At 38.3% G+C, this 13,891-nt stretch overlaps 1 protein-coding gene across 1 annotated transcript in view; it reads left to right on the top strand.

Moving 5' to 3' along the window:
- The first annotated feature begins 931 nt into the window (after positions 1-931).
- The window catches only part of LOC117402263 (tubulinyl-Tyr carboxypeptidase 2-like), a 36,420-nt gene continuing 23,460 nt past the window's right edge, over positions 932-13,891 (top strand). The window contains exons 1-4 of the mRNA XM_034003232.3: positions 932-1,887; positions 9,555-9,643; positions 12,322-12,378; positions 13,183-13,257. Of these exons, the coding sequence (XP_033859123.2) occupies positions 1,558-1,887; positions 9,555-9,643; positions 12,322-12,378; positions 13,183-13,257 (551 nt within the window). The 5' untranslated portion in view covers positions 932-1,557. The remainder of the gene's footprint in view (positions 1,888-9,554; positions 9,644-12,321; positions 12,379-13,182; positions 13,258-13,891) is intronic.

The raw sequence follows: 13,891 nt of genomic DNA on the forward strand, positions 1-13,891 counted from the left end.
GGTAAATTTAAAAATATCACTGTCCTGGTCACAAAAGCAAAGTTTGTGGGGAATAATAGCCATTTTCTAAACTTTTGAGTCATAAGCAATTAAGAAATAACACTTACTACCCAGGAACAAAAATTGTGTTACATAGTGTTATTATTTTTTATGTCTAAATATGGGGACTTTCTTCCTATGCATCGGGACGCGGGACAGTTACTAGGAAATCGGGACTGTCCCGATCATCTCGCCACTGTTGGAATATATGCGCCTGAGGCGAAGTAATTTTGCAGTCACCGTTTCCCTCCTTTATCCTCTAACATCATGCCAGAATATGCTGCACATTCTCTAATACTTGTTACCCTGTGTGATTATTATTGTTCGATTTAAAGCAACTGAACTTCGGCAATAACATTAAAAAATACTTTTTCATTTGAAGTGTGTGCAAAATGTCACACTGGAAACTGCACAATAACTCTGCACACGCAGCGTACACTTTGGTGACGTCACTGAACAAACATTCACAAATATTGTAATTATTTATTTCTGTCATTTTTTAAAAATCTGTAAAATACAATTTGAAACCTAAAGAATGTACATTTTGAAAATAATATAAATATCAAATGGCCTACCACCCAGCCCACCATTTTTCTACATTCAACTAGGTAAACAGAGACTAGCATATTAACAGAGGAACGTCTTTGAACCTCAAAAAACATTATCTGGCCATTTTTTTCACACATCATATGTATCGTTGGATTTACTCGATTTGTGTGTCCGAACAAAACTGATCAGGTTTCTCAACCCCACCCGCCCCGAGCCCAAGAAAGCACCAATCACATCTGTAAACACATTCCTTATTATAGATGGCTCCAATGAAATCGAAGATATAACGCCTCCCTTTGTTGAAACAGCCAATAAGATGAATCTGAACGTGCTGGCTACAACGTAACAGAATAATATTAATAGTTTAAGGATTTAATCTTGTGTAGTAAAAGAGCGAATGTCTTCAGGTATCAACAACCAAGAACCTCACATTGCTTCCGATATGAAGAGAAAAGCGTTAAATGTATAAGAATTGCCATACAAACCCATACTGGAACTGTTTTTTACAAAACGGTCCTGCCAAGCAGCAGCTGCATTGTAGAATGGGATTTGAACAAAACTGGACGCTGCAAATTTGCAAGATTTTTTTGAATGAATCACTTGCTGCACAAGCTTGGAATACAACAGGATGATCACAATATTCAGACGAGCGGGCTCAATAACTTGCATAAATTAAAAGCAAAACAAATGCTGTATTTATGGTAGTATTTTTTTTAACAGACATCTATTTTATATATTTTTAAGTATTAGGAAAACATTTAATACACTTTTTTCGGGTATCACAGTTAATTAATCTACATCTGTAGTTTTCAAAAAAAAGGGAAAGGATTTTAGCTAGCTAGTTTATTGCTTCTGTTTATAGTGATTACTGTACGGAAACAATAAATATATAAATAGCAGAATTAATAAATCATCATAAAATAAGAACTTTATGGTCTGGAGAGACAACTTAACTAACCACAGTCTGAAATGACTGGGTCCAATTCGAATAGCACCTGCACAGCAGCTGCGAAAGTGAAAAAACACTCTAGATCAAAAAGCACCAACAACTGTAGTAGTCCTAGCAGTGACAGTACTGGTGCAGAATCTGCTCCTAGCGGTTCTGCAAACAATGCGAGCAGGTCTTCGGTAGAAGTAGAAGAAGAAGAAAAAGATGGAGGAGTGCTGTTTTATGTGAACAAAAGTGGCTTCCCAATAGACAGTCAGACCTGGGAGAGGATGTGGACTCATGTGGCCAAAATTCATCCTGAAGGGAAAGAGATGGTTGACAGAATACGAATTGCTGCATACCTACCTAAAGTAAGCAAAGACTTTATTCACTACGATATTAACAAACCAGCAGTGGTAAACCATATACAAAAATAATATGGTAACGTCCAAAAACACTAGTTTATTATAATATACTAGAATCTCCTGTACTATAACATTGTTTTATATATAGAAAGCATGATGACTTTTGTTCAACAATGTTGAATTTTACTGTGGGCTTTGTAATGTATTTAGCTAAATTTGCATTCATATACATTAGTGGGGCACGAGTCAGTTCGTTTACTTATTGCCACACCATCAGAATATGGACTTTCACATTTTTTAAGATTTCTGTTCACAAAGTCACTTGCATTTGAGTCAATGCACAGTAGAGAATGAATGTGTTTTATCTGGGTAGCTGAATAAAAGGCACTTTTATACCTGGTGCATCTTTTGTCAAATCTATGACAGTTTTTAATTATTCATTTCATTAAACACGTCATGTTTTTTCTCTGTATATTATAAAGTACGGTATATTAATATAGAAATATAGTACGGGACAGGACCACTCTTTTTTTAGGGATGAGTTCAGTCACCATACGCATACACTCGTTATCCAGTACCAATAGTGTTGAGTGCTGGCTGTGTGGTGTGGACTAATGTTACTGAGGGCTAGATGGAAACCACAAAACTAATTTCACTTGTGACACAAGATAATTATTTAATAGCCGAACTGTCTTATCCTGATGCTAAAGAAGGCATACCGATATTATACAAGACTTTATGTGGTTTGAGTGAAGTTGTCTGTCCTAGACGACCATCTGCTGTTTTGGCTGTTAATTCTGCAAGTAGCAGAAGCTTGGGAAGATAATCAAAACTTGTAAGAGAGTCTTGTATTCCATATTATGGATTTTGTTATATTGGTAGTATTTTCTGGGACATACTTTCAGAGCTTACTTTTGCTTACTTATAGTGTGTTTACTCGGATCTGAGCTGGCTTAGAGTTGATCAGATTAAAAGATTCTTCTTATTTTAGCCATCCCTGTTTACACTTAAGCACAGACCTAAGCTGGCGTTGTGAGTGCCCAATGGCGTCATATCAACCACCCCTTGCATGAAGACATTTCACCTCCCCAAAACAGAAGAAGTGTTTAAATCAACAACAAGCCTATCATTGTGTCACTTGCATGTTTCTACTTTGTGGTGGTTGCTAATTAAAATGGAGCGAAGCATTGAAAACTTGCATATTGTACATTTTAAAGAAAGGTGTTAGTGTAAGCATTTACACATCAATCTGACAACTCTTCTTAACTCTCGTTTATTTTCTTTCTGTCAAATATTTTTTTGTTTGTTGTCAGAGTAACAATCCCAACTTCCTGTTGCTGCTGTCTGTTTGACACTGACAATAGGGGCGTTGCCCACGAGTGGCAAATGTGAGCCGTCTCAGGGACCGATACATTCACAGTAGACCAAAAAACAGACCAGTCATCGCTGTAGTTACTAATGGTCATTTGACATGTCATATATTTCAGTTATTTTGCATAGTGTTGCCTACTTTTCTAATAATGCTAAGAATTCTAGTAATCCAATAGCAATAGGTGGCGTTGCATGTTGATGTGCTACTGTCCTGGGACCCCTCCTGTTTTTTTTCTCTACACCCGCTCCCTGGGTCCCCACATCTCCTCCCATGGCTTTTCATATCATCTCTATGCTGATGATGCCCAGATCTTCTTCTCCTTTCCCCCCTCTGACCCCGACATTTCCTCCCGTATCTCGACCTGCCTCTCAGCCATCTCCTCTTGGATGCACTCGCATCATCTCAAACTCAACCTGTCCAAGTCGGACCTACATTTCTTCCCCCTCTTCCTCCCCCACTGCTGATCTCTCTATGTCTGTTCTGCTTGAATCCACCACCCTTTCTCCCTCCTCATACACCAAGAACCTTGGTGTCACCCTCGACCCCTCCCTTTCCTTCTCTCAGCACATCTCTACTCTGGCACGCTCCTGTCACTTCTTCCTCAGCAACATACGCAGAATTCGCTCCTTCCTCACCGACTACTTCACACAGCTCCTAGTTCAGGCCCTGGTACTGTCCCGCCTTGACTACTGCAAATCCCTCCTGGCCAGCCTCCCTGCCTCTGCCATCCGTCTGCTCCAGCTCATCCAAAACTCTGCTGCTCGCCTTGTCTTTTCCCTTCCTCATTTCTCCCACGCAACACCGCTCTCTGCACTGGCTCCCGCTGCTTGCATCCAATTCAAAACTCTTGTACTCGCCTATCGCTGTCTTGACCTTTCTGCTCCCTCCTATCTCCAGACTATCATTTTTCCATACACCCCATTTCGCCCCCTCCACTCCACCACGGCAGATTAGCGGTACCCACCTCAACTCCCCTGCTTCCAGAGCCCGCTCCTTCTCCACCCTTGCCCCTCAGTGGTGGAAAGACCTACCCACAGATACCAGGACTGCTCAGTCCCTGACTACCTTCCGGCGCCTCCTCAAGACACACCTGTTCAGACAGCATCTGTAAACCTCACAACTATCAACTATACTGGACTATATGGCACCCAATTGAACCAGTACTTGCAACAGCTTGTACCTGCACTGAACTGCTCCATACCTTGCTGTATTCTACTACTGCTCTTAATTATAACTTCTTCCTATATCTTGTATTTGACTTTACTCTTATAGGTATCTGTAATTAGGTTTTTTGTAATTGCTCTTATTGATATCATTCTCATCCATTCATCATACTTCCTACGTGCTTGTGCTGGACTTTACTCGTATAAGTAAATATTTTTAATATAAGTTAACTGCTCTTAGTCGAACCCGCTCTTACATGTAATTATTTACTGTATTCTCCAGTTTTTGCTCTTATTTGAATTTGATCTTTTGCTGCTGATTTTATTGTACATTACATCTTCTCCTATCTGTAATGTGATACCTTACAATGTGATATTTTGTGATGTGATACTTTGTACTGTGATATTTTGTAACAATTGTAAGTTGCCCTGGAAAAGGGTGTCTGCTAAGAAATAAATAATAATACAAAAATAATAGTTCAATTTGGTTGCAAAAAAAAGAGAATACATTAAGAACAATTTTCAGCAGTCTTTATGGTCAGAGTTGTAAATGGTGTGGAATTGTATCATACCTTATCTTGTACTCCTAGAACCTGCATGTAACTTAATAGGATTTGAAGGTGCTGTTCAGTAGGCATGCATTTTGCTTGGCTAATTAAATACTTAGCCTATTAGTTATGTGTCTTGTTTAAATACAACATTCCCTTGGTGACCACAGTACATTTATTTCATTTTAAGGAAATTCAATTAACATTAATTTGGCTAACTATGTAATTCTTTAGAGAACCGTTTACACAGTTTGCATTGCTTTGGTGACATCTGCACCATTGTTTAGTAAACTGGATAGCGTTTTGGATTAATCATACATTTTCTACTAACTGTAAAACCTCTTTCTCCTTATTCCTCTGGGTGAATACCTGTTTGATCAAACACTGTTCATTTGGGATACTGTTCTGGAGGGCTTTTTGCTGAAAACATCATTGTTGTATTTGCATCTGAGATACCATACGAAGACCCACAAATGTTCAAGCAGCTTCAAATTATTTGATTTTGTTTGTTTTTTTTTCTGCCCACTTTTGCATGTTTGCATGTGTGGTTATTCTTGGAATTACTCAAACACTGTGTTTTTGTTTATTTATTTTTTAATAAGTCTCTATTTAATGTGTCTTTCATTCGCAGCTAGAGATAAAATTAACATACTGTAGACTAGATGAGTTGAAGAATCGTTTTTGGAGGTAAGAGCCAGCGACATTCAGAGATCTGCCACTTTGGATTAAGATTCCTTTTGTTTACCTTGCAAAAGACTGCTGTGCACTACTAATATTAAGAAACCATGGCTGGTGTAGTCTACATTATATAAAGGTCTCTTCACAGACTTATCTCAATATGAGCCACTCAGAATTACTGCAAGCACCATTAAAACAGAGGAAAATATAAAAGAAAATAAGAAAAAGTAATTTGAAGCTAGCATATTTCAACCTGTCAACAGGAATGCTTAAAAATACAGACCTGGATCATACTAGCTCCAATTCTAAGGAGGTGTCCTCCATTTATGGTTCATGGTACATAAACCACATGTGATGGAGAAAAGGGCTCAGAGGAATGCAAAATTGCCCATTTATACCTAGATCCTTCAGAAATAAACATTAGTCACTGAGTCGGTCAACTTCCTCCAGGTTTACTTCAGCTGGAATGACCCACCTTTTTGGTTATACTGTCGTCCTTCAGTTAAACTAAAAAGAAACTGGTTATAAAATTAGATGATTGATTTGATGGATGTGTCATTCTTGTGTTAGGCTACACCAGCTTATTATATGAAAAGCATACAACAGTGATGATGAGAAAAGATGACTGCAGGACGTGGCCCAACTGCAGCAATTTGTGCACTGATAGCTAATGAATGCCCCCGTAATATATCCATTCAGCCCCCAGATAGTAACAATGAAAGATTTCTCCCTAAAGCAGCTTTTTATAGTTGATTAACTGCAGGCTTACAGAGGAATATAATAGAGGTTGATGAACAGGTTTAAAACAAAAGCATGGGGTCTTCAGTCATTGAATAGGGAAAGGGTTGAATTCTTTGCACTACGATACATACCGTATTTGTTCAAATTTAATACACCCTCAAATTTAAGACGCAGCCCTAATTTCCCACCTTGAATTTCAGGGGGGAAAAAAATCATCAAATATATCTGTATTTACAAAGATATAATCTCAATTATGCATAAAGGGCAGTTTGAGCCTGCCTGCTATCACACAGAGCATTACAGTTATGTGCTGTTTCTCATTTCTAGACATGATTACTCACACCTGTTTTTCTCCCTATTTGTTAACTGTGGTATTGCTTGGCATGTCGAAAAATACGGCCATGAATCCAAGGTCCAAATAGCAAAGTGGCTCCGTGATCCATCAGCTTTAGTCAAATTGCTGCTTGTGTATTCGGGAAGTGGTGTCATTGTTCGTCTTTTCTCCGGCAGTCAGTCACGTTGCTGTTTGTGCACTCTGGTAGTCACGTCTTTTGTTGGTTATTTTTTTTACAAGCATTACTACTGTACTTGAATTTAAGAAGCAGGCTAGTTTTAAGAAGTGTTAAATTGTTAAAAAAGTGTGTCTTGGGGGCTCCCGAGTGGCGCATCCGGTAAAGGTGCTCCGCATGGAGTGCAGGATGCACCCTATAGCCTGGATATCGCCTGTTCGAGTCCAGGCTATTCCACTGCTGACCGTGGACGAGAGTTCCCAGGGGTCGCGCACAATTGGCCAAGCGCCGCCCGGGGTGGGGGGGGGTGGGGGCTTAGGTTGGCCAGGGTGTCCTCAGATCAAGTGTATCTTAAATGCGAAGGAATACGGTAATTCATTGTTTACAATGACCTCTACAAACCACTGGTCATTTTATTATTAATATTCTTTTTTTTTGGGTCTGGTTATGGTCTGGATATACTGTACTGCAATTCTTAGAAGACATTTTTTTTTCTCCTGCCTTATTAAATGTTGAGAAATGTATTGCCCAGTCGATTTATGACCCATGATGTGTGATTAAAAATGTCAACCACATAGGACACAGCAAATGGAACACAATGGGTTTCTTGTAAACTTTGCAGGGTATTCTGTAACACTAAATTCAATACAAGCTTTATAAGTGCTAGTAGTACATTTTCTATGACTGGTTTAAAACAACATCCAGGGTGACCTGGAAGATGAGGCTTCTCATAGTGTAATGCCTTCTTGAACTTCATATAATAAGTCTGGATTGGATTCACCTCGATGTCTTAAACTGTGCAGAACATAACAAGCTTTTTCAGCTGGTTGAAATAGGAAAACTAAGGCAATCCTGCTTTAGCTGTGAAACATCTTGATTTTTTAAAATTTTATTTTTTTAATGTAAATCGTTTTCTAGTGTTTGTAATCATGTTTTTATTTTAGTTATGACTGTACTTTTTTCCCCATGTAAAGTGCTGTGGGATGGCATTGCCATGAATGGCGCTATATAAAAATACATTGATTGATTGAAATATTGTAACCTGGCCAGAACAATACAGAAAATACATTCCAACAATATGCTAGTTTGAAATATTCTCAGAGTAGCCCCAAATATGTCAAACTATGCTACTTTGGAAATAAAATAAATAAACAAATAAATTGTTATATAGTGCCTTTCATTGCACTGCCATCCCAAAATGCTTTACAGGGGGGAAAACAGTGTCATAACTAAAATAAAAACATGATTACAAACACTAGAAAACGATTTACATTAAAAAAAAAAAAAAATTAAAAAATCAAGATGTTTTACAAAAAAGTACAAAAAAATAAAAGTACAGCATCATAACTAAAATAAAAACATGATTACAATATTACACAATGATTTACATATAAAAAAGCTAGGAAAAACAAATGTGTTTTTAGTAGTGCTTTACATTTCGCAACAGAATGAGAGCCTCTCACAACTAGTGGCAACAAGTTCCAAAGTTTAGGAGCACCAGTGGAGAAACTCCGACCTCCCAGAGTGACACACCTGGTGAAGGGAACAGCCAGCAGCTCTGAGCTTGAAGAGCACAGCTGACGCCTAGGGATGTAGGGATGCAGCAAGTCTGATAACTATTTAGGGCCAGTTCCCTGGACAGCCTTGAAGGTCAACAGAAGAATCTAAAAGTAACCCGATATTTGAAAGATGTAATATGTCCAGTTCCTTTTGTACTTGTCAGTATTGTTGCAGCAGCAGCATTCTGGACCAGTTGCACTATTCAGATTATTTTAGAATATTTAGGTTGCTATTTGATGTATTATTTTATTCTGAATACAGCAAAAATGATTGCACTCTTGTGTACTGTGCAGCTAATGTGGTACTGTAGTTTTATTTGGAAGACCGACGCGCACTGCAACGTTACTCCTCATTGCTTGAGTACGGTTGTGTTTTCGGATGATCTCCAGTTTGGGTTCGGGTTAAGTGAATTTTCTGCATCACGGTCTGGTCATTTGCAAGGCAACCCCACCCCAAACATGAGAAGATTTTGGGGTTCTAAAAATTAATGAACCCCAACTCAATGTGGTTGACTTGATCTAGATGGGGGTGTATTTTGGGTTGGGGTCCTAACGTGTATATATATACATACACAGTGTGGAGTAGTGGTTAGGGCTCTGGACTCTTAACCGGAGGGTTGTGGGTTCAATCCCCAGTGGGGGACACTGCTGTTGTACCCTTGAGCAAGGTACTTTACCTAGATTGCTCCAGTAAAAACCCAACTGTATAAATGGGTAATTGTATGTAAAAATAATGTGATATCTGTATAATGTGAAATAATGTATAATGTGATAACTTGTAACAATTGTAAGTCGCCCTGGATAAGGGCGTCTGCTAAGAAATAAATGATGATACACCACTGTTTCACTAATGAGGACATTTATTCCACAATACTAACTATAAAGTAAATATCTCATGTAAGTCTGCTGTTTGTTTGTTTTTCTTGTTGCATGAAATATTAAGTTAGTGACAGTCTGGCCTCAGTAGACAGTTAAACTGGTGCTAACAGTATGTGTGCACAGCAGAAACCCCATTGGTAGTTAGTGGATTTTCTGTCTGCAAGATCATAATCCCATATTGATGTTGAACTCTGGCATTTAATGGGATTATTCTTTCCTTCCAGCCTCCTGTGCTATCAGTGCCTAACTTCAGGCCATCGATGTCTGTCCTAGACTGGCTCCTGGTGGTACAGAACTACATGAAGACGCTGCAGTATCTTTTTTTATTTGCTTACCCCCCTCCCTGTCAAGTCAACGCTAGCTTGCATTGCTGTTTTAATTTCAGAGGACAGAATCAGGTCTCTTTGAATGGTATTCCTTCATGGACTAGCCAATATATTAGTCTGTCTCATACCTGTAAATTTAGATGTACGACTAGCACAATCACTTAAGGTCTCATACATTTTAGAAGCAAATCTGAATATGTGTGACGGATACAGTATGTAAGAAATGACAGTGATGGCCAATAGGGATGTTTTACAACTTACATTTAAGAGTAAGTCTTAGCTTCAAATATCATTTTAATAGATTTGTCATACATTTCCCTTAAAACTTTATTATGTTTCCAAGTCCAATGTGTTTCCAATCATTCCAAGTGATTCTGGGTATTGTATTCCTATATTGAGTTATAACATTTTTTTCCTTTTTTTATTTACCATAAGGGAAATATAATAATGCAATTAAAATTACATTTTTGCAAATTCCTATATTAATTGATCATGAATGTATGATTACTTCATTTTAAACCAATACAAATATATATACAGTATTTTTTGTAATATTGCCACACATCTTTATTTGTTATTATTTATTTCTTAGCAGACACCCTTATCCAGGGCGACTTACAATTGTTACAAGATATCACATTATTTTTACATAAAATTACATCATTTTTTTTACATACAATTACCCATTTATACAGTTGGGTTTTTACTGGCACAATCTAGGTAAAGTACCTTGCTCAAGGGTACAGCAGCAGTGTCCCCCACCTGGGATTGATCCCACGACCCTCCGGTCAGGAGTCCAGAGCCCTAACCACTACTCCATAATACTGCCCACTGCTGCCATTTACTATACTGCATGTGAACAAATAAACACAAATGCAACTTCCTGTTTGGGGAATTGAAAACAGAAATAGCAAGGGGAGATTTACCTTTTTTGAAATTGGTCTAAAAAAAATTGGGTTACAGTAAGGACAGCACAGCCTTTCTTCGCTCAAAGCCCATCCAATAAATATACCTTTTGTTCTATAATGTTATAAATATTTGCTAGACTTGTCGTCAAGGTAGAAGGAACATGTCTGGTTTCAGGGTCATTTAGGGTCTATTTCTGTTTTTTCCGTGGCCACCTTGAAACCATTTTGCTTCCCCCAAGAGGTTCCTGGCCCACACCATTGGATATACTGTCCTAGAGCAGTGTCTCCTGACACTATGCTGTGGCATTGTCTGAGTTCTGGCCCATAGGAAAGACTCCTACTGAGCCACCCAACATAGCCTGGCTTTTAAGATTTTATGAAATCAGAAGCTAAAGTGCATTTCCAAAACACAGCAAATGGTTCATCCTCTGTACATCTGTTATTCCAAAGGCTGGGCACTTGTCTTACAATACACTAGTAACATTAATTACAAAAACATTTTTACTGCAATAAGCCCTTTTGAGGTGATACCTTCTCCTTATGAAAAACACACGAAGAGGAGGCTGTGTGGTCCGGTGGTTAAAGAAAAGGGCTTGTAACCAGGATGTCCCCAGTTCAAATCCTGGCTCACTCACTTACTCACTGTGTGACCTTGAGCAAGTAACTTAACCTTCTCGTACTCTGTCTTTCGGGTGAGACGTTGTTGTAAGTGACTCTGCAGCTGATGCATAGTTCACACACCCTAATCTCTGTAAGTTGCCTTGGATAAAGGCGTCTGCAAAATAAACAAATAATAATAATTGCAGAGTATACAATACTTGTATTAATTATTTCATTGAAATGCAAAACATATAGCACTAAATTGCAGGTTATAAATGTGTTAAAATAACTGATAAGATCCACAATTCTTGCTCTCCAGGATAACCCATCAACAGACTGCACTTGGCTGCCATGGCAACAGGGTTATTCCTTTGAATAATATTGAATGCTACATCTCTGAGGACAAGTCCCGTGGAACTCAAATAAAAAACGACTAAGATAAAAAGTAAAATAATTAAGTGAGGTTTGCTTTGTCTCGTGACCGAGACTTAAATGTGAGAATTGAATTTAACTTAAGAATGACGCCTTAGATAGAAAGAGCCCCTTTCACACTGGCAGTCCTACCCGGGTCTCAACCCAGTTTCTGGCTACCCTGGTCACAATCCTGCATAGTGTGAAACCACGTACCCAGGTCGACCCGGATCGACGGCGACCCACCTCAGGATTTGGTCAGGCGAGACAAAATGCATGATGGGCGCTTGTAATCAGAGCAAGTAACAAACAGCCACACCTGCGTGAAGGTTTCACTTCCACAAAGAACTTGCAAGCCATTTCTATTTATACACAGTTAGCTGTTTGAGACGCATCACGAGCCAGATAGCTGTAAGAAGCACCTGTAACAAGCACGTCTTCCAAACAATTTGCGAGAGGTTGCCTGTGCAGATACAGGCTCTAGGTGCTTAAAAATGTGCCATTTACTGTAGAATGATACTACCCAGTCACGTTACAGGTCTTTGTGTGGAATTTCTAGCTCTGGTAATCCTACAGAAGTAAAAAGAACAAGTCCTGCTTTTTAAATAATATTCTGTGCTGTGTGTATACCATATTTTTTATGTTTGTATTTGTATGACAGGCAATGAAAAGCTGCTGAAGAACAGATTTATAGTAACAAGTGTATTTCTTTCCATGTTGAATCTCTTTAACCTTATTAATAACAGATACAATCATACAGGGACTCAGTTCTTTGAAATTAGGAAAACCAGACCGTTAAGTGGGTAAGTAGCACTGAGCATGTCCATTTCGCTTGCAATAACTGCCCTTATGGTTTGCGGTTTGTAAAAAAGAGGGGTTTTAAGTTGGTTGAAAGTAAATACCAAATGTTTTCACAGTGTAAAAAATGGTACTACCTTTATTTTCTTTCCAGAAAATCTCTGGTCCACTAATATAATGCATCAGCCTACTTCCAGTTGGGTACCAGGATTTAAATCTTGATAAAGGGGAATGGACTGTCACTGGGTCATAGACCAAAAAAGTGAAAGGGGTCAGTGGGTGACTGTATAATCTGAGAGAAAGTCAAAGATACAGTATATATATACAGTACAGTATAGGGTTGGATCTAGATTTGTATGCATTTTGCCTAGTAAATGCGATGTAGAATTTAATTATATTGAATTGTATCAGTCCATGCCTGGCACTACAAACCGAGTGTACTTGAAAAAAAATGGACATCCTTTCATTGTGTGAACAATTCATAGCCTTTTATTGCTTTAGGATGGAAAAAAAATGTTATTACTATGTCAAGCTTCATTCACACACATGGTTTTGTACAGCACAAACAAATACATATACAGTGCATGTTACTGTTAATTAAAATGTCATGGGCAGTTTGTTTAGAAATTCAGAATTGCATTGTTAAAAGGTACTTCACACTTGAAGCTACAGCTAAATAAATTCAGTGTGTTAAACCATATCAGAGAGAGGAATATTTAACTCCTTAGAATAATCTTTAATCAATAAATTTAACCCCCAACATGATTTTAATGAATGGGGATAGATTAATCTCTGTTGTATCTTTGTAGGTTGATGGAGACGGCGAGAGAAATGATCCGGGAATCTCTTCCTATAAAATGCCTTGAAGCCGTGATACTTGGAATGTATCCTTTCACTGGTGCTTGCCTTTGGCATGCATGCAACAGATTTCTTCTCATTGCTTCATTAGTTATCCCTCATAAGGGATGAAATCCCTGTCGACAGGGTTACAGTGGAGGCAGTCGTTCATCCGTATATACATATGTTTGTTACACTACATTTCTTTCTAGCCGTGGCCGGGGATATATGTTATTGACATACTTGTGGTCATTTTTGCTGTGGTACTTAGAACAGTATTATATGTTTGTGTTCAATGTCTTCCATGTTATGGACATCCATGAAAATCATGAAGCAAGGTCATGTTTACTGAATCAACCTATTCGTTATGTTCTTTAACATTTCCAAATGGTGGTTAAACTACAAGGGTAATTCATAATATTATTTATTTATTTGCATTTTGGTATACTCCATATTTGCCAGAGTCAGCCTTACCATTACCATGGCAACAAGCATCAGAGTGGCTAGCAGTTAACATGTTTGAGCCTAATATGCAGCTGGTGTAGGATACAATAGTTCCCAGCCATACAAAAGTTTCCAGGTCGACTTCCGGTTGTCGCATTTTTTAATAAAATTAAATTAAACAGTGTATTGAAATCCATTATCGTATGTATGTATGATGTGTATACACATATTATATTT

Source organism: Acipenser ruthenus, chromosome 5, assembly GCF_902713425.1.
Source record: "Acipenser ruthenus chromosome 5, fAciRut3.2 maternal haplotype, whole genome shotgun sequence".
NCBI classification, from domain to species: Eukaryota; Metazoa; Chordata; class Actinopteri; order Acipenseriformes; family Acipenseridae; genus Acipenser; species Acipenser ruthenus.